The sequence below is a fragment of the Myotis myotis genome, unplaced genomic scaffold, assembly GCF_014108235.1.
Source record: "Myotis myotis isolate mMyoMyo1 unplaced genomic scaffold, mMyoMyo1.p scaffold_m19_p_6, whole genome shotgun sequence".
NCBI lineage: Eukaryota > Metazoa > Chordata > Mammalia > Chiroptera > Vespertilionidae > Myotis > Myotis myotis.
The window spans coordinates 33,625,906-33,651,270 of NW_023416368.1; the positions used below are offsets into that span (position 1 = coordinate 33,625,906).

General features: G+C 37.4%; 1 protein-coding gene across 5 annotated transcripts in view; it reads right to left on the reverse strand.

The window, feature by feature from the left end:
- The window catches only part of SEC24A (SEC24 homolog A, COPII coat complex component), a 71,024-nt gene that overhangs the window by 15,216 nt on the left and 30,443 nt on the right, over positions 1 to 25,365 (reverse strand). For 2 of the 5 annotated variants that reach the window (XM_036312957.1, XM_036312959.1), the window contains exons 4-14: positions 24,302 to 24,379; positions 23,594 to 23,754; positions 23,131 to 23,303; positions 21,606 to 21,708; positions 20,531 to 20,669; positions 18,410 to 18,519; positions 16,650 to 16,762; positions 14,951 to 15,069; positions 4,551 to 4,606; positions 3,241 to 3,447; positions 1,454 to 1,574 (exon numbers count right to left, since the gene is read on the reverse strand). In XM_036312957.1, the coding sequence (XP_036168850.1) occupies positions 1,454 to 1,574; positions 3,241 to 3,447; positions 4,551 to 4,606; positions 14,951 to 15,069; positions 16,650 to 16,762; positions 18,410 to 18,519; positions 20,531 to 20,669; positions 21,606 to 21,708; positions 23,131 to 23,303; positions 23,594 to 23,754; positions 24,302 to 24,379 (1,380 nt within the window). Of the gene's footprint in view, positions 1 to 1,453; positions 1,575 to 3,240; positions 3,448 to 4,095; positions 4,170 to 4,550; positions 4,607 to 14,950; positions 15,070 to 16,649; positions 16,763 to 18,409; positions 18,520 to 20,530; positions 20,670 to 21,605; positions 21,709 to 23,130; positions 23,304 to 23,593; positions 23,755 to 24,301; positions 24,380 to 25,365 lie in introns of those variants that run through there. The other 3 variants (XM_036312958.1, XM_036312960.1, XM_036312961.1) reach the window with 3 other exon arrangements.

A 25,365-nucleotide genomic window follows, 5' to 3' on the forward strand; every position in this document is an offset into this window, starting at 1 on the left:
GCATTTGAATTAATTTTCCTTTAACCTCTCCAGGTACCGTCAAAAAAGAATATTTTGCCCTAAGTGGTTTGGCTCAGTGGATAGAGCATTGGTCTGTGGACTAAAGGTCCCCAGGTTCGCTTGTGGTCAAGGGCACATATGCCCTGGTTGTGGGCTTAATCCCTAGTAGAGGGTGTGCAGGAGGCAGCCGATCATTGATTCTCTCTCATCATTGATGTTTCTATCTCTTTCTCCCTTCCTCTCTGAAATCAATAAAAAAATATTTTTTTAAAAAGGAATATTTCATTCTTTTAAATAGTAGCATATAAATTTCTCTATTATAAATTTTTAAAATAGAAGACTATCCTATATAGTAAAAGCCTAATATGTTAAGTGTCCAGCCGTCTGGTTGGCCATTCAACCAATCAAAGTGTAATATGCTAATACCGTTCAACCATACGCTATGATGTGCACTGACCACCAGGGGGCAGACGCTCTGACCGGTAGGTTAGCTTGCTGCTGGGGTCTGGCTGATTGGGACTGAGCAAGATGGGCTGGACACGCCCTGGAGCCCTCCGTGGTCCTTCACCAGCTGGCCAACCTCCCACGTCCCTCCCCAGCCCCAACTGTGCACTGGTGGGGTCCCTTGGCCTGACCTGCGCCCTCTCGCAATCTGGGCTGAGGCCCTCCCCCCAAGTGCACAAATTTTGTGCACTGGGCCTCTAGTAGGGTTTATAATAGACTAACCCAGTGGTCGGCAAACTCATTAGTCAACAGAGCCAAATATCAACGATTGAAATTTCTTCTGAGAGCCAAATTTTTTAAACTTAAACTATATAGGTAGGTACATTGTTATTAACTTAATTAGGGTACTCCTAAGCTGGCCTTTGCTAAAAATGTCCTCAATCTGAGGGGTCAACCTCAGCGAACGTATCCCCAATTCTTCTAACGCCACTTCTTCAAAATAGACTCGCCCAGGCCGAAAACCGACTTCTGCACATGGGCCACGAAGTTTCAGTTGCACTGTACGTGTGCCCACACGTGGTATTTTGTGGAAGAGCCACACTCAAGGGGCCAAAGAGCTGCATGTGGCTCGCAAGCCATGGTTTGCCGACCACTGGACCAACCTGACTAACTCTCCCAAGGACATTAAATTCCTTTCACTTTGCCGAAACCGGTTTGGCTCAGTGGATAGAGCGTTGGCCTGTGGACTGAAAGGTCCCGGGTTCGATTCCGGTCAAGGGCATGTACCTGGGTTGTGGGCACATCCTCAGTAGGAGATATGCAGGAGGCAGCTGATCGATGTTTCCCTTTCATCGATGTTTCTAACTATCTCTCTCCCTTCCTCTCTGTAAAAAATCAATAAAATATATTAAAAAAAAAATTCTTTCACTTTGTCTCCTATTTAGAATATCATTATATAAATATCATTTTGACACTCATTTGAGAAAAATAATCATTAGGGAAAACTTACCCAAAGAAGCCAAATCAGAATACTGTCCACTGAGAAGGAATAAGTCAACAGCGACCTGCTGACCAGAACAGTCCAAAGCTAATTTCTTATAGAAGTCAGTGGATGGTGTCAAGTGAATTTCCTATTAATAATAAATTAAAAGGAGAAAAAATTTTAAATCATTAAATTGTTATAAAATTTAGGCACTTTCCCTCCTGGGAGCATGCCATGCCTTTCCCTTTTCCTTTCCCTCCTTGCCCCAGGCACCATTAGCTTCTTCACTCCCAAGCTCCAAGGGCCCTTCCTTTACCTGCATAACTTGTTTCCTAAACCCATTTCTTCTAGGAATTAACTCTTCTATTCCTGTGATTTACCAAATAAATGTTCTCTTACCAAAAAAAACTGTCATAAAATTTAAATTTCTAGCCTGGCTACTGTGGCTCAGCGGTTGAGCATCTACCAATGAACCAGGAGATCACAGTTCGATTCTGATCAAGGAACATACCGCGTTTCAGGTTTGATACCCAGTGGGGGCATGTAGGAGACAGCCTATCGATGATTCTCTCTCATCATTGATGTTTCTCTCTCTCTCTCCCTTTCCCTTCCTCTCTCTGAAATCAATAATAATAATAATTTATTGGAATTTAAATTTCTTTATTTTATAATTAAATTTCTATCTATACATACCAAGATATTAACAAAATCCATTGGCTTGAGAATATTTGTAATTTTTCAATAAGAAACATCTTCTACTTAAGAATTTTTTCTTTTGTTTGACTTTAAAAGAAAACTATCATACTAATTTCAATAATCTATTAAATAGTATACTGGAAATGCTTCTAAAAATTCATATGTAATACCTATTTAGCCCTTTTAACTACCATAAGAGATGGGTACTATCATTATTTTCTTTTTATAAATATAAAGGCAACAAGGGGCAAAGAAATTAAATAACTATTCAAGCTCATGCATCTAAAAAGCAGTGGAACTTAGACTGACTCCAGGACCAACACCATTATCATTACAGCATATGACTTCTCATAATCTTTTTGAGAAACATATATCTCAAACTACGTTTATAAATATAAGATGCTCAAAAGTAATGCATAGCAGTCAACATACCAAACTATGAGCATTTTTTACTGATCACTCAGGTTCTACTTTGTCCCTAGCAAGTTTATTCTCTTAGTCTGCCTTTCTCATTAAAGGCAGGCTGCATTGCTAATGGCATGCTAAAGATCTAAAAATAAGGTAAGAGTGAATCAGGTAGAAAATCCTATATAGTAAAAGCCTAATATGCTAATGATATGCTAAGGTTGCTCTACCGCTCGCTATGACGTGCACTGATCACCAGGAGGCAGGCACTCTGACCAATAGGTTAGCTTGCTGCTGGGGTCCAGCGGGTTGGGACTGAGTGAGATGGGCTGGACACACCCTGGAGCCCTCCCGTGGTCCCTCCCCGGCTGGCCAACCTCCCATGTCTCTCCCCGGTCCTGATCATGCACCGGTGGGGTACCTTGGCCTGGCCTGTGCTCTCTCGCAATCTGGGACCCCTTAGGGGGTGTCGGAGAGCCAGTTTTGGCCTGATCCCACAGGCCAGGCCGAGGGACCCACTGGTGCACGAATTTGTGCACCGGGCCTCTAGTAATGTAATAAAACAGAAAAGTCTATATAAGAAAGAAACACTTTACCTATTTTCTCATATTCCCTACTCTCCACAACTGAAATATAAATTAAAAAAAACAAGCTCTATGATCAGAGACAGAACACCAATATAAATCTTATCATAGATTTGATGACCTTCTAACCTTAGCAGATGACCTTTGGTTGGGTTCCTCTCGTGGTTTCAGGGCTCCTACTCCAAGATTTGGGAGTTGTGTTTGAAAGACAGACATTCGACCACCAGTTGGGGACATCAGCTTAAAGGCAGCCTGAAGTGCAGGACCCAAGGCACTCTGGGTCTCCAGAGTCTTGGCGAACATTTGTGGCAAACTTTTCAGTAAATCTTGGACAAGCTTGTGAAATAAAGCAAGAAAACTCAAGAGTGTTACAATTGAAAAATATTTTTTTACAAAAGCCAGTAACTAATACAATAGACAAAACACTGAGTCATGATGATGGTCAGAGAATCTACAGACAGTACAGTAAACAATGAAGTAGGTCAAATAACAAGAAAGTCATTTTAAATAAACATTATAAATTGGCAAGCAAGACAAATAAAAATTGCGGCCTTACAGTTCTTGCACATGCAAGTAGTCCAGCAAGACTATAAGTCCAAAATGTATCCAAAAGAGCCATCACAGTTTAGAGATTTGATTTCTTTTAATGCCATGAAATATGGCCTTCTCAATCACCTCTACACACTGTATTCTTTTTAGTTCCAAAATGAGTTTAACTTTTCCCTACTGCAAAATCTACGATATTTAGTAAATTTGCCAACTAGTAATAATCACAAAAAAAGAAAAACAAAATGAAAAACAACTACCTATTTAGGTTAGGATGTACAAATAGGGAGAGTTAATAGGAAAAAATATATCGCACTATGGCGAAGTCACCATTGCCAACAGCTGAGACCATAGACTTGCTAGTTAAAATGTTACCCCTACGGCATATATGCATATACAGGGTAGACAACATCCCCCCTTCAGACACATTCTGTTCACCTCTCACTGTATTATGTCATGGCAATTTCCAGGCAGGTAATAAGTGTTTCTTCTGCACTGACCCCAATGACACTCTGTGAATCAGAAAAGCACAGGGCACTGAAAGCAGCCTAACTAAAGTGCTTCTGTGTAGTGACCAGAAGCTTATCTCAGCAACCCTCCCGATTTCCCAAGTGGCTGGCAAGGCAGGTTTCCTTCAGGTTTTCCTCCTTAATGGAATAGGCTCATCTTCTACCCAACTACAAATAACTTGCTACATTAGACTTAAAAGCAATCAGTTCAAAGGCAAAGTCAAGAGTAGTTCTTTTGACAAATTTTAACTAATATCAAAATATAAAATGCTACACATATTAGAAATGTCACAGAAAGAAGCAAAATTTTACTTAATATTTATTTAAAAAATATATTCCTTCAATATTGCAATTAAACATGTTGGATAGGAAAATGTGTCTTACCTCTTTACTTTCATTTAAATTTACTAATAAGTTCTCCGGCATAGGTATAAAAATATCTGAAATAAATAAATATTTTTTAAAAAAATTGTTAAAGGTGTCCCAAAACCACCTCCTCCTCCACTATAGCACATATCTGTGTGTGTATGATTTAGGTATTTATTGGAATTTAACTGTTCTTTTTTTTTTAATCCTCACCCGAGGATATTTTTCCACTGATTTTTAGAGAGAGTGGAAGAGAGGGAAAGACAGAGAAATATCGATGTGAGAGAAACACACCGACTGGGTGTCTCCTGCGCGCACCCTGACCAGGGCCAGGCCAGGGAGGAGTCTGCAACCAAGGTACATGCCCTTGACCAGAGTTGAACCCGGGACCCTTCAGTCCGCCGGTCAACGCTCTATCTACTGAGCCAAACTGGCTAGGGCTGGAACTTAATTGTTCCCGTGTAAAAGATAAATAGAAACTATTAGAAACTACTGATTCACAAGCACTCAGTAAGGGTTTGCACAAGTGCTGTTTCTTAGGTTAAAGGCAACAATTCAGAACCCTACTTTATAAGTTCTTGCTTAGCCCTGAAAGCCAGCCAAAAAAACACTTATAAAAAAAAAAAAAAAGCCGGGGCCAGTGTGGCTCAGTTGGTGGAGTGTCGTCCCCTGCACCAAAAGGTCAAGGATTCGATTCCTGGTCAAGGCACATGCTCAGGTTTTGGGTTCAATCCCCAGTCAGGGTTCGTATAAGAGACAACAGATTGATGTTTCTCTCATATCAATGTTTCTCTCTCTCTCTCTCTCTCTCTCTCTCAATTCAATAATAATAATTAAAAACAGGTTGACATACAAGAAAGAATACTATGTCTTTAATATAAGCATAACACAGCCCACTGACAGACCGTCACTCAAAAAGCAGCTATTTTCTCATAAAGAAGGTGTCCACCAGTACCACTACTTATGGGACAACAAAATCAAGTAAATCAGAAAATATGCTAACTGACCACATCAGATGAGCTTCTCAGGATTCAAATTTATTCTTGCTAACAAATTAAATTATCTTCCTGAAAAGGAAGCAAACTGGAACAAAAGGAAGGAAATGTGGGTAGTGGTGGATGATTATGAGGGGTCTTATATCTATATTAGTGTAATGTTTTTTATTACAAAAAAATAAGCTTTATTTTAATGCTTGTAAAAAATAATACCAACAATTAACTTGAAACATTAAGTACTTACTTTAGCTGTCATATAAAAAATATACTGTTTCAATTTCTTTCCTGTCTTTTTTAAAATTAAAATTTTAGCCCTAGCTGGTTTGGCTCAGTGGATAAAGCATCAGCCTGTGGACTAAAGGGTCCCAGGTTCGATTAGGGCCAAGGGCACATGCCTGGGCTCGATCTCCACCCCCACCCCAGTAGGGGGTGTGCAGGAGGCAGCCAATCAATGATTCTCTCTCATCATTGATGTTTCTCTCTCTCTCTCTCTCCCCCACTTTCTCTTTCAAATCAATAAAAAATGTTTTAAAAAACTGTCCTTAAAAACACACAAACTTTAGCCCTGGTGGTGTGCTTAGTGGTTAGAGCATCAGCCCATGCACCCAAGGGTCATGGGTTCGATTGCTGATCAAGGGCACATCTGGATTGAAGTTTCAATTCCTGGCCCTGTTGGGGTGCATGCGAGAGGAAACCAATAGTGTCTCTCTCACAGCAATGTTTCTCTTTCTCTTTCTTCCTCTTTCTCTCTCCCCTCCATCAGTTCCCTGAATTCTCTCTAAAAAAAAATTTAAACTTTAATCAGTTTTGCCCTGGCCAGTGTTGCTCAGTGATTAGAGCATTGGCCTGCACATTGAAGGATCTTGGGTTTGATTCCTGGTCAAGAGCACGTACCGGGGTTGCAGGTTCTCTCCCTGCCCTGGTCACAATGCGTGCACGAGGCAACCAGTCAATGTATCTCTCTCACATCAATGTTTCTCTTTCTTTCTCTACCCCCTCCATTTTTCCCTCCCACTCTCTCTGAAAAGTAATGGAAAAAAATATCCTCAGGTGAGGATTAGCAAAAAAATTTTCAAATAAGTTATATTGAGATATAATTCACCCTTGTAGAAGATATAATTAGTGATTTTTAAAAAATATATATATATATTTTTTATTATTATTAGTTAAGGTCTTACAAATGTGTCCTCATCCCCCCCAATTAACCCCCAACCTCCCCCCCCCCCCCAGCCCCGCACACTCATGCTCCCATCCCCCTGCTGTCCATGTCCATGGTTTGGCTTATATACATGTATACAAGTCCCTCGGTTGATCTCTTCCCCTTACCCCCACCCTCCCCTACTTTCCTTCTGGGGATTGATAGCCTGATCGCTGTTTCTCAGTCTTTGGGTATGTCCCTTTTCATCAGTCTATGTTGTTCTCTATAATCCACAAATGAGTGAGATCATGTGGTATTTATCTTTCTCTGACTGGCTTATTTCACTTAGCATAATGCTCTCCAGTTCCATCCATGCTGTTGCAAAAGGCAAGAGTTCCATTTTTTTTTACCGCAGCATAGTATTCCATTGTGTATATGTACCACAGTTTTCTAATCCACTCATCTGCTGATGGGCACTTAGGCTGTTTCCAAATCTTAGCTATGATGAATTGTGCTGCTATGAACATAGGGGTGCATATATCCTTTCTGATTGGCGTTTCTGGTTTCTTGGGATATATTCCTAGAAGTGGGATCACTGGGTCAAATGGGAGTTCCATTTTTAGTTTTTTGAGGTAGCTCCATACTGTTCTCCACAGTGGCTGCACCAGTCTGCATTCCCACCAGCAGTGCAGAAGGGTTCCTTTTTCTCCACATCCTCTCCAACACTTGTTGTTTGTTGATTTGTTGATGATAGCCATTCTGACAGGTGTGAGATGATAACGCATTGTCGTTTTGATTTGCATCTCTCGTATAATTAGTGACTTTGAGCATGTTTTCATATGTCTTTCGGCCTTCTGTATGTCCTCTTTCGAAAAGTGTCTATCTAGGTCTGTTGCCCATTTTTTTATTGGATTGTTTATCTTCCTTTTGTTAAGTTTCATGAGATCCCTGTAAATGTTGGAAATTAAACCCTTATCGGTGGTATCATTGGCAAATATGTTCTCCCATGTAGTGGGTCTTCTTGTTGTTTTGTTGATGGTTTCCTTTGCTGTGCAAAAGCTTTTTATTTTGATGTAGTCCCATTTGTTTATTTTCTCTTTAGTTTCCATTGCCCTAGGAGCATTATCAGAGAAGAAATTCCTTCGGCATATGTTTGCGGTTTCGCTGCCTGTGGATTCCTCTAGTATTTTTATGGTTTCCAGTCTTACGTTTAAGTCTTTTATCCATTTTGAGTTTATTTTTGTGTATGGTGTGAGTTGGTGGTCTAGTTTCATCTTTTTGCATGTATCTGTCCAATTTTCCCAGCACCATTTATTGAAGAGACTGTCTTGACTCCATTGTATGCTCTTGCCTCCTTTGTCGAATATTAATTGGGAATAGTGGTTTGGGTTGATTTCTGGGGTCTCAAAAAAGTATATTTTATTGATATTTTACAGAGAGGAAGGGAGAGGGATAGAGAGTTAGAAACATCAATGAGAGAGAAACATCCATCAGCTGCCTCCTGCACACCCCCCACTGGGGATGTGCCCACAACCAAGGTACATGCCCTTGACCGGAATCGAACCTGGGACCCTTGAGTCCACAGGCTGACGCTCTATCCACTGAGCCAAACCGGTTAGGGCATTAGTGATTTTTAATATATTCAGAGTTGCACAACTGTCACCGCTAACTAATTCCAGACACTTTCCTCATCTCCAAAAGAAAACCTTCATTGATTACCAGTCACTCCTCAGTTCTCTGCCAATTACCACAGCTCTAAGTAGTTTCCAGTCTGTGTCTCTAGATTTGCCTATTCTAGACATTTCATATTAATGGAGTTACACTACAAGGTCCTTTTTGACTGATATTTTTAAACTTAGCATATTGTTTTCAAGGTTCATCCATGTTCTAGCATCAGTATTTTATTCTTTTTATTGTATGGATATACCACATTTTGTTTATTCATTCAGCAAAAGATGAGCATTTGGGTTGTTACTACTTTTTGGCTATGTTGCTATGGACATTCATGTACACATTTTTGTGTAGACTGGGTTTAATTTTCTTGAATATTGAGTGGAACTGCTGAGACATATGGAACTCTATGTTTACTTCTGAAGAAATGATAGACTGTTTTGCACAGTGGCTGAACCATTTGCCATTCCCACAAGTAGTGTAAGAGAGTTCCAATTTCTCCACATCCTTGAAAATATTTGTTATTGTCCTTTCTTCCCCCCCCCATTTCAAAGTTATTTTTATTTTTCAATTACAGTTGACATAATTGTATTAGTTTCAGGTATACAGCCCAGTGATTAGACATTACATAACTTAATAAGTGATCATCCAATAAATCTCACAACCATGACAAGTTATTAGAATATTATTGTCTATATTCCCTAAACTGTACTTTGTATCTCCATGACTATTCCATAAAAACCAATTTGGACTTCTGAATACCTTCACCTTTTTCACACTCCTTCCCCCTAACCCCTCTCCCATTTTGAACTGTCAAAATGTCCTCTGTATCTATCAGTGTATTTCTGTTCTGCTTGTTATTTTGTTAAGATTTAATTGTTGCCAGATATATATTTGTTGCCATTTTCTTTCGATATTTATCTTTTTTTCTTCTTTTTAAACAAGACCCTTTAATATTTCATCTAATACTGGTTTGGTGGTGATGAACTCCTTAACTTTTTCTTGTCTGTGAAGCTCTATCTGTCCTTCGATTCTAAATTACAGTTTTGCTGGGGAGAATAATCTTGGTTGTAGGTCCTTGTTTTTCATCACTTTAAATACTTTGTGCCAATCCCTTCTGGTCTGCAGTTTCTGTTGAAATTAGCTGACAATCTTATGGGAGCTTCTTTGTAGGTAACTAATTGTCTTTCTCTTGCTGCTTTTAAGATTCCCTGTCTTTAACCTTCTGCATTTTAATTATGATGTGTCTTGGTGTGGGCCTCTTTGGGTTCATCTTGTTTGGGACTCTGTACTTCCCCTGGACTTGCATGTCTATTTCCTTCTCCGGGTTAGGGAAGTTTTCTGTCATAAATTTTTCAAATAGGTTTTCAATTTCTTGCTCTCTTCTTCTGGCACCCCCATGATGTGAAAACATTAATGTACTTGAAGTTGTCTCAGAAGCTCCTTACACTATCTCATTTTTTAAAATTTCTTTTTCTTTCTGTTCTTTCTATATTCCAAATCACTGATTTGATTCTCAGCTTCGTCTACTCTACTGTTGATTCCCTGTAAATTATTCTTCATTTCAGTTAGTGTATGCTTAATTTTAGGAAAATCTGAAGCATGATCCAAGATAGGCCATTCCTATTGAAAAGGCTAAAAGATGAGTGGGGTAGGACCTCAGGGAATCACCAGGGCAGGGCAAACAGTGTGAGCCAGATTGATGGAGTTTTAGATATGAAGCCTGCCTGCTGGCTCTGTGGGGGGGGAGGGCTCATCAAAAGACCAATGGCCTCTGCTAGCACTTCTGTCTGGGAGAAAGTTGCCTCTGCTCCCAAGTTCTTGCCCTGAGGCTGGACAATTCAGTTCCTCCCCATATGTTCTCTGGTGCCTTTAAAGCTGCAGCTCCAGTCCTGGAGCTCAGAGGGAGTGAGTCTGAGCAAGTCAGTGTGCAGGCCCTTTAAAAGGAACTGCCCAAGACTCCAATAGCCCTCCTTCTCCCTCATCCTCAATCCCCGCTGTTTTTTACAACCAGGAGTTATGAAGACTTCTCTTCCTGGCACTGCAACCCTGGGCTGGCGACCCCTTGCTCCTCAGGGGGGACCTCTGCAGCCAAGATATCCCTCCCATTTTTCCCCACCAACTGTGAGTTTAGGACCAGCCCCTTCTAATGGGCCTCAATATGCCTTCTTCTTTAATTCCCTATTTGTAAGACTTCCATTTAGCCAGGGTTCAGGTAGTTCTGAATGATGGTTGTTGTTTAGTTGTAATTTTGATGTGGTTATAAGAGGAGTGGAGTACTGAGTTTACCTATGCTGCAATCTTGCCCAGAAGTCCTTTTTTTCTTCTTCTTCTATGTGACATCCAGCAAGGGATATTCCATCTATCAGGTCATGTATAAAATTGAGAGAGGCTGGAGCACAACAGTAAATTCACAACTTGGCCCACCATGAGAATTACCTGTTTAGATTTTACTTTATGCTAAAAAAGTATCTGGGTAAAAGGGGGTGATCTGTTGTGAATATTTAGAACCAAAACAGAAGCAAGCTCTCCTCAATTACTGCCCTTTAAAGAGGTACATTCAATCTACATTGTTCATGGATTCCTTACTTGTGAATTTGCCTACTCACTAAAATTTACGTGTAACCCCAAAACCAATACTTATAGTGCATTTACAGACATTTTCAAAGATGAAAACTGATTCTGAAAATTTGTTAACTGATGTGAAGTGGCATCTGGCGGTTTTCATTTGTATTTCCCTGATAACTCAAGTACTTAACGGCCAACTGTATATAAAGAATACTGACTGTTGTGTGAATAGAAATGTTTATTCAATTCCTTCGCCCAATTTTTAATTATGTTATTTGTCTTTTTATTAAGTTGTAGTTCTGAACATAATTTAGATGTAATTCTCTGATCAGATATATGATTTACAAATATTTTCTTTCATTCTAATATTTTCTTTCATTCTATGGATTCTCAGTTTACTTTTTTTTGTTGTTAATGCTCACCCGAGGATATTTTTCCATTGATCTTTTAGAGAGAGTGGTAGTGAGAGGAAAAGACAGAGAGAAACACTGATGTGAGAGAAACACATCGATTGGTTGCCTCCTGCAATCAAACCCAGGACCTTTTGGCCCGCAGGCCGACACTCTATCCACTGAGCCCAACCAGCTAGGGCTCAGTTCACTTTCTTGATGGTGTCCTTTGAATTTAACACAAAAGTTTTTAATTTTGAAGAAGCCTAATTTATCTATGTTTTTCTTGTTTGTGTTTTTGGTGCTATATCTTAAGAAATCACTGCCTAATCCAAGGTCACAAAGACTTATTTCTATATTTTCATCTAACAGTTTTATATTTTTAGTCTCACACTTAAGTTAATTTTTTAAATTGTGGTAAAACATACATAATATAACAAATGTATCATCTTGCCATTTTAAGTGTACAATTCAGTGGTATTAAAGACATTCACAGTGTTTGTAACCATCACTGTTATATTTTCAAAAGTTTTCAACACCCCAAACAGAAATCCTATACCCATCTATATATATAAAAGCCTAAGCGACCATTATGACTGAACGACCAGTCGCTATGACATGCTTTGACCACCAGGGGGCAGACACTCAATGCAGGAGCTGTCCCCTGGTGGTCAGTGCGTTCCCACAGGAGGAGCACCACTCAACTAGGCTCACAGCTGGCGAGTGCAGCTGTGGCAGCGGGAGCCTCTCCTGCCTTTGTGGCAGTGCTACTGAGCAGTGGTGGCAGCAGCAGGCACAGTGGGGTTGGGGTGAGCAGCAGCACAGCTGTGCCTAGCCCTGGCTGGGGCTCCTACCTAGCTGCCTGCTGCTTCAGCACTGTTATATCCCTGGGCGGGGCGGGGGGAATATTGGACTGCAGGGATCGGGCTGAAACCCAGCAGTCCGACATCCCCTGAGGGGTCACGGATTATGAGAGGGCACAGGCCAGGCTGAGGGACCCCATCCATGCATGAATCCGTGCACTAGGCCTCTATTTAAATAATAATTCCCTATTCTTCTTTCCTACCCAGCCCTTGGTAATCTGTATTCTACTTTCAATTTCTATGAATTTTCTGTTCTTGGTACCTCATATAAGTGGAATTATACAATATTTGTTCTTATGTCTGGCTTATTTCACTTTGTATAGTGTTTTCAAGGTTATCCATGTATGTAGCATAAGTCAGAATTTCATGCTTGCCCTGGCTAGTGTGGCTCAGTTGGTTAGAGCATTGTCCCATACACCAAAAGGCTGTGGGTTCAATCCCTAGTCAGGGCAAGTGCAGGAGGCAACCAATTGATGTTTCTTTCCCTCTCTCTCTCCCTTCCTCTCCCTATGATCAATTTTTTAAGTGATCATAAAAAAAGAATTTCATTCTTGAGGATGAATAAATAACATTCCATTATATATATATTGTTTACCCTTTCATCTGTTGATGGGTGGTTTCCACCTTTTGGCCTTGGTAAATAATGTTGCTGTGCCCAGCTGGCATGGCTCAGTGGTTGAACGTCAATCTATGAACCAGAATGTTAAGGAGGTTCGATTCCTGGTCAGGGCACATGCCCCAGTTGTGGGCTCGATCCCCAGTGGAGCCAGTGCAAGAGGCAGCCAATCGATGATTCTCTCTCATCATTGGTGTTTCTATCTCTCTTTTCCTCTCCCTTCCTCTCTGAAATCAATAAAAATATATTTTAAAAAATAATGGTACTATGAACAATGGCATACAAGTGTTTGTTAGGTGTACCTGCTTTCAATTCCTTTAGGTATATACAGGAAAGTAGATTAGATCACAATGTGTTAAAACTTTTACAGGAACTGCTAAACTATTTTTAATAGCACTGTACCATTTTTATTTTAAATTTTTACTTATTATATATATTTATTTTATTTCACCCATTCTCCACCCCCTCCCATTTGGCAACCATCAGCTTGTTCTCTACATCTATGTATCCATTTCTATCTGACTTCTTTCACTTAGCATAATACCCTCTCGGTTCATCCATGTTGTTGCAGATAGCAAGATTTCATTCTTTTTTACTGATTAGTAATATTCCATTGTGTGTATACCACACACACACACACACACACACACACACACACACACACACACACGACATCTTCTTTATCCATTCATCTATTGATGGACACCTAGGTTGTTTCCCATATCCTGCTTTTTTAAGTACTGATGCAATGAACATAGGGGAACATATGTCTTTTTGAATTAGTGTTTTTGTTTTCTTCAGGTAAGTATCCAGAAGTAGAATTGCTGGGTCAAATGGCAGCTCTGTTTTTAATTTTTTGAGGACTCGCCATACTGTTTTCCATAGTGGCTGCACCAGCAGTGCCACCAACAATGCACAACAGTTCCAATGTTTCCACATCCCTGCCAATATTTGTTGCTTTCCGTTTTGGGGTAATAGCCATACCAGTGAACATGAAATGTGGTATTTCATTGTGGTTTTTGATTTGCATTTCTCTAATGACTAATAACATTAGGTATTTTGTCATTATTTCATTATTGGTCATTTGTATATATTCTTCAGAGAAATATCTATTCAAGCTCTTTCCTTATTTTTGATGTCATTTTGTTGTTGAGTAGTTCTTTAGATGTACTGAATATTAATCCTTCCTTAGATATACTAGTATGATTTGCATATATTTTCTCCCATTCTGTGAGTTGCCTTTTTTATTGTGAGTTGTCTTTTTACTCTCTTGGTAGTGTTCTTTGATATACAATAGTTTTAATATTGAAAAAGTCCATTTTATTATTTTTTCTTTCTTGGTGTCTTTGCTTTCAGTGTCAGATCCAGGAAATCACTGTCAACTCCAATGTCATGAAGATTTTCACCTATGTTTTCTTCTAAGAGTTTTTGTATTTTGTAGTTTTAGTTCTTAAGTTTGGCTCTTTCATCCATTGAGTTAATTTTTTTTTATCTGGTTTAAGGTAAGGGTCCAACTTCATTAATTTGCATGTTCAGTATTCCCAGAACTATTTTTGAAAAGACTGTATTTTCTGCCCTGGCTGGTGCGGCTCAGTTCATTGAGTATCATCCCATGCTCCAAAAGATTGCCGGTTCAATTCCCAGTCAGGGTACATGACCAGCTTGGGGCCTGATCCCCAGTGGGGGAGGCGTTCAGGATGCAGCCAATTGATGTTTCTCTCTCTCCCTTTCCCTTCTTCTCTCTAAAAACATATTAAAAAAAAAAAAAAAAAGAAGACTGTCTTTCCCCATTGAATGTTTTTAGCATCCTTGTAAAAAATCAAAGCCCATACATATGTGATGGTTTATTTCTGGGTTCTCTATTCTATTATATAATTTCTATATTATATAATTTCTGGGTTCTCTATTGGTCTATATGTCTCTCCTCAAATATTTTATGAATAAATGTGTTGCCTTGTTTATAATTCACTTTACCTCCATAACTGCTTCCTCCTCCTATTAAATGAGGGATTGAACTTAAGGACTCTTACAATTCCAACAATCTTATGATATTACACTCAAGGTTTTCCTCAATATAGAATTATACCATACACTCTTAATTTATCAAATAGTCATGAAATATTGCTAAAGCTACAAATGACTAAGATAGTTCAGTAATTTCAAGTGTATAATATGTACCTTCAATATCTGAAACTATTAGCATCTGAGGTTGAGAGAGACCTTCTTGAAGACTGTAGAAGTGGATTGTACTATCAAATGTTATGAAGCCAATTTTTGTCCTAGTGTTGCCAGGAAGCCTAAAAGTAAATTTAGAAGAGTATTTTATCAAGTTTTCTCATATTCATATACATATATATTAAATATCCAATAAGAGTTACATGAAAATATCTACTTTCATATTATAGAATTTGTCCTAACATAAACGTTTAACCCCTCCAATGTTTAATCACCATGAAAGCATACCCTACTCACAGTGAAAACACTACACATAAACCAAACTATCAAGAAAACCCAGTAATAATACAGCAATTCAAAACTCATTACACCTACATAAAATTATATAATCACTTGGAAAATGGCATATAAAAATACTGGAAAGCATAAACAAAACTTTGTAGAAGATTTTAATTTATAAAATACATTACAAAATTACTATATACCTACTCTAAAATTTAATATAAATTTAGATACTGCATAGCTGTTAAAATTTTACCCATGTTTGGGTGAATCAGTGGACTCTTCCTCAACAGACAATCCCCATACGCAACCTGTAACACTAAAAGTACAAATGCTGGCAAGAACAAGGATGCCCCTTATCATCAAGGTAAGGGAGTTAGTTTGTTTCTGATGAGATTTTGTTTTCCATATTCTTCCACAGAACACAAGTACACTATAATGCATTACACTAAAAGGTCACACAAACTTTTATAGGTTACCCTAAGTAACTAAGCACCATTTAAAGTACAGATGTTTAAAAAAGAGAGAGAGAGAGAGAGAGAGAGAGAGAGAGAGAGAGAGAGAGAAGAGAGAGAGGAAAAAAAATGTACAGCTATTTTTAAATAAATAAATAAAAAGTAAAGCACAGATATTTTAAGAGACTTATGAGACATAACAGCCAAATGCAATGTGTAAAAATAGTTTAGGTTCTTATTCCAACAAACCTACAGCAAAGAAGCATTTTTGAAACAATCAGAACAAAAACTGAACTGGGTATTAGTTGATATTATGAAATTATTGTTAATTTTGTTTGGTGTGACACTCCTATTTAATTAGAGCTAAAAATAATTCCAAGTATTTATAGGTAAGATGATATGCTGATTGAGATTTACACTAAAGTACTCAAGGGGGGGTATGTTTGTATGATTACATAAAGCAAAAACAGCTGAATGCTACCCTGGCCGCGGTGGCTCAGTTAGTGGTAACGTCATCTGTACACCAAAAGGTGGTGGGTTCAATTCCCAATCAAGGCACATACCCAGATTTTGGGTTCAATCCATGGTCAGAGCAAGTGAAGGAAGCAACCAATTGATGTTTCTTTCTCCCCCTCCCCTCTCCTTTTCTCCCTTCCTCTCTAAGATTAAAGGGGTGGGGGGGGGTGGGGGGGAGAATAGCTGAATGCTAAAAATGTTAAAGTTGAGGGAGAAGGGATGGATATTTGGAAGTTCATTACATTCTTTCTATTTACTCTATGTTTAAAATTTTTCCAAAATAAAAAGTTAAAATAGAATTTTGGAGAAAGCAAGGCCTAAAGTTCACAACTGACTTAAGTAGGCTTTTAGAATATTTAGAATATAATTACATAGCTTTTTTTTGTATTTTAAAACTATTTATCCATTTTGTAAACAGTTTCCAACTGAAGCTGAATCAAGATACTTACAAATCCAGATTGTCTAACAAACTCTGGCAAACTGAATTCAAGTATCCAGTTTCAATTGCATTGTGAGACACATCAAACACAAAGAGGTACACTGGAGGTTGAGGTGGTCGTAACTGAAAAAAAAAAAAAATATATATATATATATCATTAAATACATTTAATAGGATTAAATTTAAATTTATCATTTGTCCTGTCCACATACAGCAAAACAATAAAATAAGCATTATTATAAATTAAATGGAGACTATAATAAACAAGAGTAAAAAAATAATGTAGAAAGAACAGAAGTTTAAAAAACAGGCAAAACTATACCATATTGTTTTCAGATGGATAGGGAAAAAATGAGGATGTGATTGCTATTAGTCAGAAGACTGTTTTCTCCAGCATGGGAAGGGGAGGAAATGTGATCAGAAGGGCTTCTGGGAATATTAGCAACGTTCAATTTCTCGACCTGGGTGGTGCTAACACAGCATTTATAATTATTTGGCATACTATATATTTTTGTTTTATAGATTTTTCCATATGTGCATTATATTTCACAACTTAGGGGGAATTACAGTTCTGAAAGTGACAAATTAAGTTGCCTGAGCTCGTTATTTATTTAACAAACACATTTCAGCCAAGTTTCACAAAAATGTACGATTATGTTTTTAAACTTCCCAATTCAAAGATCTGTTTTCAATTCAATAAAAAGCAGCAAGTAACCACAATCAGAACTGGCGCATATAGTGTACTAACTTTTGTGTATGGTTGTGGGGTTTTTTGGTAAATATTACTTGCTGAATCACAGAATCTGTTGCCCCAAGAGGTAATTTGGGAAGAAGCAAAACCTCTTGCTACAGGCAAGTTCTAAATTTAAAGAAAGCCATTTTCGTAAAACCTGGGAGGTAAAAGAAAAGAAATCCAGGAAGGCCAATTCAAAAGAACAAATGCTTCTGCACTTTTTTCTTTTAACTCAACAAAGGGACAGCTACTACCAACCAACCATTCATTCATTCATTCTTTAATCCGCACTGGAGGATATTTTTTCCACTGATTTTTTACAGAGAGTGGAAGGGTGGGAAGGAGGAAGGGGGGCGGGAGGAGAGAGGGGGGGGGGGGGGAAGCATCTATGTGAGAGACACATTGATTGCCTACCACACGAGCCCTGATCAGGGCCGGGGATCGAGCCTGCAACCCAAGTACTTGCCCTTGACCAGAATCGAACCTGCAAACCTGCCCACTCACCAAAGGGTTGCAGGTTTGATTCCTGGCCAAGGACACGTTTCTGGGTTGCACGTTCCATACCCAACTCCGACCGCATTTGGGAGGCAACCAATCTATGTCTATCGATGTCTCTTTCTGTCTCTCTCTCTCTCCATCTCCCTCCTCCCTCCCTTCCACTCCCTTTCAAAATCAATGGAAAAAATATCCCACTCCTCAAGTGAGGACTAATAAACAACAACAACAAAAGTACTTGGAAGAGGATGCTCATCACACCATTATTTGTAATTTAAAAAATTGGAAGTGACTTAAAAGTAAATATGATCTCAACATGGTATTGCAATTTCTAGATGAACACACAAGAATCATAAGTGGAACTTTACATACTAGTACACTTTTCAGACTTATCCTTATATACTAATTAACTATTTTTATAATGAACATGTATAACTTTTCTAAATTTAAAACCATAAAATTTTGTTAAAGGATGCTATGTTGTTTTATTTAAAACCCACTATTATGAGATAAATACGTTATATAAAAAAATGAAAACTTACCATGTATTCTGAAGGAGCCATAAACTCAATTGTAGCATTTTGAACTTCAGGTCTTCTGTGAGGTTCTCCATAGGCTCTGGTCAAAGGGTTGTACATGAATTCTTCAGGAACTATATAAGTTGACAACATAAAATGATAAAACTAAGATTAAGTTTAATAAACCTTGTGTTTGGCTGTTTTCTTATTTAGTAATTTATAAATACTTCAATATAGACTAAATGTTAAGGGATAATTATGTACACTTTGTTTTTGAGGTACATTCAAGTTCCTCATATACTAAATGGTCCTGCATATGTCTTACTTTTATATACTAAATCACTGTTATTTTTTTTCTTTCCCTGTCTTCTAATATCCTCTTCATCTTAATTCTTGCTAAAGCTTTTCTAAAATAGCTTGAAAAAATGATAAAAACTTATTAAATGCCAATAATTTTTTTAACAAGGATATTAACATTTGACACATAATATGTAAAGACTCTGGATACTTCGTGAAAGGTATGGTAAAAACACTTAAAAGTTTAAAGTCTAAAGATATGGTGAATTTCCTTAATTAATAAGACCTCTATGGAACATCAGTTGCCTACCACTTATGATATAATGGAGCTCAAAGAGTATTTTCTAAATGAATTATCATTGCAGCTGTCTTCTAACTGTTTAGAAATTCAAATTCTTATGTAGCTAAAGGATAAGCCATAGTTCATGAAATAGTCTGTGCTGCATATGAAAGTGACTTCAACCTTTATTACCATTTCATTTCATGTGCTTCATATGAAGCACATATACGTAAGATTTTAAGGTGTACTAAACACTATACATATATTTTCTGAATTATTATAGAATAAAAAGAATGCTCTTACTCTATCCTCACTTTCCTCTACTCTTGAATGCATAAAATAAGTAGAACAAATCAATGTCTCTCTCTAATCAATAAATAAAAACATTTTTAAAATAATTTTGAGAGATATCTTAAATTCCTTTATTTCCCAATGCTCAATGAAATTTCCTTCCAAGCAGAGACTTAATTTTTTTTTTTTAATATATTTTATTGATTTTTTACAGAGAGGAAGGGAGAGAGATAGTTAGAAACATCGATGAGAGAGAATCATCGATCAGCTGCCTCCTGCACATCTCCTACTGGGGATATGCCCGCAACCCAGGTACATGCCCTTGACCGGAATCGAACCTGGGACCTTTCAGTCCGCAGGCCGACGCTCTATCCACTGAGCCAAACCGGTTTCGGCAAAGAGACTTAATTTTCAATGTAGATATCAGCATACACTTTTTCTCCTAGAATCCTATTAAAGTGAAGTTGGTTAGATGATATTCCTCAAAAGTAAATTGTGAAACAGTTGAAAGAGATCTCCTCCTTCTCAATTACTGAGAAAACTACATTCAATTAACCTTCTAGCACTGCCCACCTCCCTTCATATAGCAGTGAATAAAGCTAATGGCAGCTAATCTGTGGACTTACTTTCTTTTACCCCTAGAGCAGTGATTTTCAACCTTTTTCATCTCACGGCACACATGAACTAATTACTAAAATTATGTGGCACACCAGAAAATATATTACATATTTTGTTGATCTGACCAAAAAAAAAAAAAAAAAGGTATAATTTTGATTCATTCACACCTGACGGCTATTGTTGTGTTGGCTGTTGTCATTTTTTATTTGACAATCTAAGGGAAAAGAGGTCAGTGCCCCTGACTAGTCAGGTATCTATCGCGTTTTAAAAATTCTTTCCCTCTCTCTGTCTAGGTGCACCGGTTGAAAATCGCTGCCCTAGATTAAAGGCATTGGACAATTTCTAAATAAAAATATTTCATAAATTACAGACTTAAATAACACCATAAAATATGCCATTTATTATTATACCCAACATAATAAATGTAAAATAGTGGTATCAAAGTAATATTATCTTTTTTTTTTTTTTTGACTTAAGAAGAATATAATTATTTATATGTAGAAATAAGTGCATAGAAAAAAGTTAACAGAAGCTATTTCTGAGTGGAATGTTTACAGGTAAGTAAGACAGGGCTGTTGATTCTTTTAACTTCACATTTGTATTATCTGATTTCCCTACAATGGAAGTAAAAATTTTAAAATGTTTCAAAAAAAACATACCATCATTGACTTGGTAACATAAGTTACACTTCCATCTCCTTTGATCAAGAAAGCTGACAAAAGGGTTGATGTATGTCCTGCATGAACGGCATCTCACAATTGTACTGGAGGTAACCACAGGCAATTGCTGAAAAAACAACTAATTTTTTTAAGGCAGTGATCATCGTAACTAAGGCGAAGCACTAAGCATACCTTCCAAATAATTGCTGGGATATTACTGTAACTTTGGAGGAAAAAACCCCAGGGTAAAAAGTGTCCAAAATGCGACACAAAAAATTATGTAGCAGAGATGTATTGATTTGAAACCCTGTTGCTTTCTCCAGGATTGGTCTCTTAAATTTTACCTTTTAAAAAGTACTTATTTTCTCATTAACATTTATACGCAAAACCAACATAGTAAACTTATAATGTATTTTTGAGATGGGTGGCAAAGGAATGATCAACATTCTAAAACAGAGGTGGGGAGCCTTTTTCTGCCAAGGGCCATTTCGACATATATAACATCATTTTTGGACCATACAAAATTAGCCTGTTATATTTGATCAAACATTCAATTAACGCACCACTAATGCCTTGGCAGAGCCAGACAAAATCATTTCACAGGCCTTATACGTTCCCACCCCTATTCTAAAACAAATTATTTCAAAGTTTCTTCATGTTATAGTAAGAGGCTTACTAAGTTCTCATGAAAGAACTGTCATATTTAAATATTCAATTAAACTTTGCAATTATGTTCCTATTTAAAGTTTATCCTACATTAAAAAAAAGTTGTAAAGTCTTAATATAAAAAGGCAATAAAATCCTATCATCAATTGAAGGTTTGTTTTGGGAAAATCAATTCACTTATGCACTGATCCTCTCAACAGTAGGTGGCCATATGTCAAGGTCCCAGAGCCTTAGGACAAAAGTGAAAAGGCTTTTTTGAGGGAGTGGGGGTAGGGTCAATCAGAAGGATTTGGGCCCCTTTTCTTCTTTTTTTTTAAAACAGCTTCTTAAAGAACAAATTTTATTCCAAGAATGGCAGAACGAGGGGACTGGGTAAAGTATTTTAATAGGTAAATAATTTATAACTTACCATTAGGTCTTTGAAAGGATGAAGCAGCAGTCCTAACGGAAGTTTGGCTTTATTCAGTAAGGCCTGAGTCTGAGGAATGCTAGTCAATGTACATCGAAATAACCTATATTAAAGTAAAAATGATGTATCAGTTGTTGCTATGATTATTTTTGAACAACAACAAAAAGATTCAAAAGGTACACATTTTGCCCTGGCTGGTTTAGTTCAGTGGCTAGGGTTGGGCTCAGAGCGAAGGGTTAAGGGTTTGGTTCCCAGTCGAGGGAATGTACCTGGTGCCTTGGCTGATCCCCAGGCCCTGTCAGTGTGCATTGGGGAGGTAACCAATCAATGTGTCTCTTTCTCTCTCCCCTTCCTCCCTCCCTTCCACTCCCTCTAAAAGTCAAAAGAAAAAATACTCTCAGGTGAGGATTAACAACCAAAAAAAGGGTACAATTTTAACACTGGATCAGATTATGAATGCATAAAATATTTCAACAGGCGCTCTCAAATTTTATCCCATTTAAATCCTACTCAGAAAGAGAGGGTAGATGGTTACAATCTCTAGTATATAATTAAAGAAAAGTCTCTTCTCTGCTTGTGTGTAAATCTAGACTATCAAATGACCCATTTCTTTGTTTGTGTGTTAATCCTCACCCGAGGAAGAGAAGGAAAGACAGAGCGAAACATCAATGTGAGATAAACACATCGATCAGTTGACTCCTGTACTTGCTCTGACCAGGGCCCAGGGCGGGGAGGAGCCTGCAACCAAGGTATGTGCCCTTGACTGGAATCGAACCCAGGACCCTTTGGTCTGCACGCCGATGCTCTATCCACTGAGCCAAACGGTGATGATCCAAATTTGCTAAAGGTTCTAAAATACTATTTATAACAAAATTCAATTTCTCAGAACACCTTTGCTATATATATTTAAGCCTATATGGTCAATTTTAAGAAAAGAGTGTTATAACTATGTTTTTTATAAAAAAACAATTCGAAATGAGAGCACATAAAGGATTATATAGAATTAAATCTCCGTACTTTGGACTGAAGAAATAATATAGCTACCATAACGATAATGAATATCACACCACCTTTTTTTTTAAAAAATATATTTTATTGATTTTTTACAGAGAGGAAGGGAGAGGGATAGAGAGTTAGAAACATCAATGAGAGAGAAACATCCATCAGCTGCCTCCTGCACACTCCCCACTGGGGGTGTGCCTGCAACCAAGGTACATGCCCTTGACCGGGATTGAACCTGGGACCCTTAAGTCCACAGGACGACGCTCTATCCACTGAGCCAAACTGTTTAGGGCCACACCACCTTATAGCTGATAAAGGCAGCAATCATCTCAGAAGTTGCAACCCTATTTCTGAGCTTAGAACATTTCAAATATCAATTAAGTAAGCAACTAAGAGTTGTTTTCTACCCGCAGAACTACTTTCATAAATTAATATATCTGCACAACTTGTTCATAATATATGACTCCAAAGAAATCTGAAAGTTTTTAGAACGAGTAAAATGTAAGAAACACTGAAGCCTTACTCTGGGTTACAGTTGAGTCTCTGGATATCTTCATGCAAATTTGGAACCGGAGGCTGCAAAGGTGTTGACGGAAGCATGTTTCTCTCATGAAGAAGGTTAATAACTCTTAGCCCATCTGGATGTAGACTCAATCCACTCATGCTTGCAGTTAAATGATTAGCACCTAAGGAATTCTAAAGATGTATAATTTCAAAGTAAGTAGTCTTTATAATGTCTTCAGTTGAAAACAGAAGTGTATAAGGACGTAGTTACTTAATTCCTCTCTAAATAAAACTGTAATCTAGACTTTCTGATCAATTTTTTGGTTCTGGAGATATGTAACAGGACAAAGTCTTATGAAATATCCATTATTATTCTAATGGTTTAAAAATGTTCATTATACACGTCCTGAAACTTTTTCATGTACTTACAGTTTAAACAGAAAGGTGGATAATGAGTAAAAAAACAGAAACAAAAAGTTTACCTGGGTAAAGGCCTGTGGCCCACTTGGGTAGCTCAAGGAAGAGGTTGGCATTCCGGTTGTACTAGGTGGTTGTGTGTTCTGATAACCAGGTGGTAAAGAGGGATATGAATATCCAACACTTCGGCTCATTGTAGGATTCTTATCAGTAAGCTGTGGTGTTGCTAGAAACAAGGTAACTTTTAAGTTCTATTTTACACTCCAGAATACTTTAAATCAACACATAGATCCATTAAATCATAAGAATTATAATTCTAAAATCCTTTTGATAAGTTAATACTTTCATCTATCACTTTTGTAAAATAAGACAAATACTAGCAACAAAGTAATAGCAATGATTAAAATCTACTTAATGTAGACTACAACTATAAACACAAAAATAAGATTTATATAGTTCATTACTTTTATATGTATGAAACTTTGTATTCAGATGAAAATTCTAATTTAAAATAACTTTAATGAAAACATACTAAATGTTCAATTGGTTAAATCCATTTAAATAAATCTAATTGATAAAAATACTTTATAGTCATAGCATCATAATAATAAAGCCCACAATCCCAACTCCGAGGGAAAAAAACTAACAAAAGAAATCTATATGCATGGAGATAAAAAATGGTAACAGTAATCATTGTTGTGGGACATGATTATAAAGATTTCTTCTTTGTTCCCTAAAATGAACAACAAGAAAAAACTTTCGTAGCATCTCACCCAAGAAGCCACCGCCTTCAATTTCATCATAACGATTGTGAACCCCCATAGATCCATTATTGGTACTTGATGTTATACCTAAGAAAAGTTTATTAATATTTACATTAGAACAATTGTTACAATTTCAATAAGACTGGAGCTAATTTAAGATAACTTTTCAAATGACAAATATAGTTTAAACCACAGCCCAAGAAAAATGTCAAATGTTGAAATAAAATTTTAAACAATGCCAGTTTTTAAATGTACAAAATATACCAAAGTAGCAAATAATTTCATAAACTTCTAAAAAGGATGGTCCTTTGTGGAGTGTACAAAATTATATACTATCTGAAAGATTTCAGCATTTGCAAGAGTAGCTTTAAAAGCCTCTTAAGAGCAATATACACTGAAAAACAAATCAATACTAATTAAAAATAAAATAATGAGAAAATAACTTTTTTCAAAATATGGAAAAGGTAGAATTTAGAATTAATCTGAAGGTGATATAAATTAATTAGAACAACTGCATCAGTCTAGAGAACCACCACTAAAATTTTTTAAAAATCTTGTTTACCCCAATTTGCAGAGTTAAATACCAGAGGCATCTGCTTGTGAAGAGTAAAAATTTACTTCTAGGTATGTATGCTATTTAAGAGCTCAAATTCAGGTACAGAAGAAACTAAAATCAGTGACTAGCATCAACCTCTAGCACCTAAGTACATAGGTGCTAACGTTACTAGTTATTTTGACACCAAATAGGTAAGTTAAAAGGTTTCAATACAGTTGACAAGTTCTATGCAATTCTCAAGACCACCAGATTTTAGCCATGAGTTGATACAGAAAAACTTTTAAAAACTGTTTGCAGCCCTAGCTGGTTGCTCAATGGTTAGAGCGTCAGCCGTTGGACTGAAGGGTGATAAGTTCGATTAGGAAAAAGGGCACGTACCTCCTCTGTTCCAGGCTTGATCTCTATCTCCATCATGGGAATGTGCTGGAGGCAACCAATCGATGTGTCTCTCTCACATCAATGTTTCTCTCTCTCTGTCTCTCCCCCTCCCTTCCAGTCTCTCTAAAAATCAATGGAA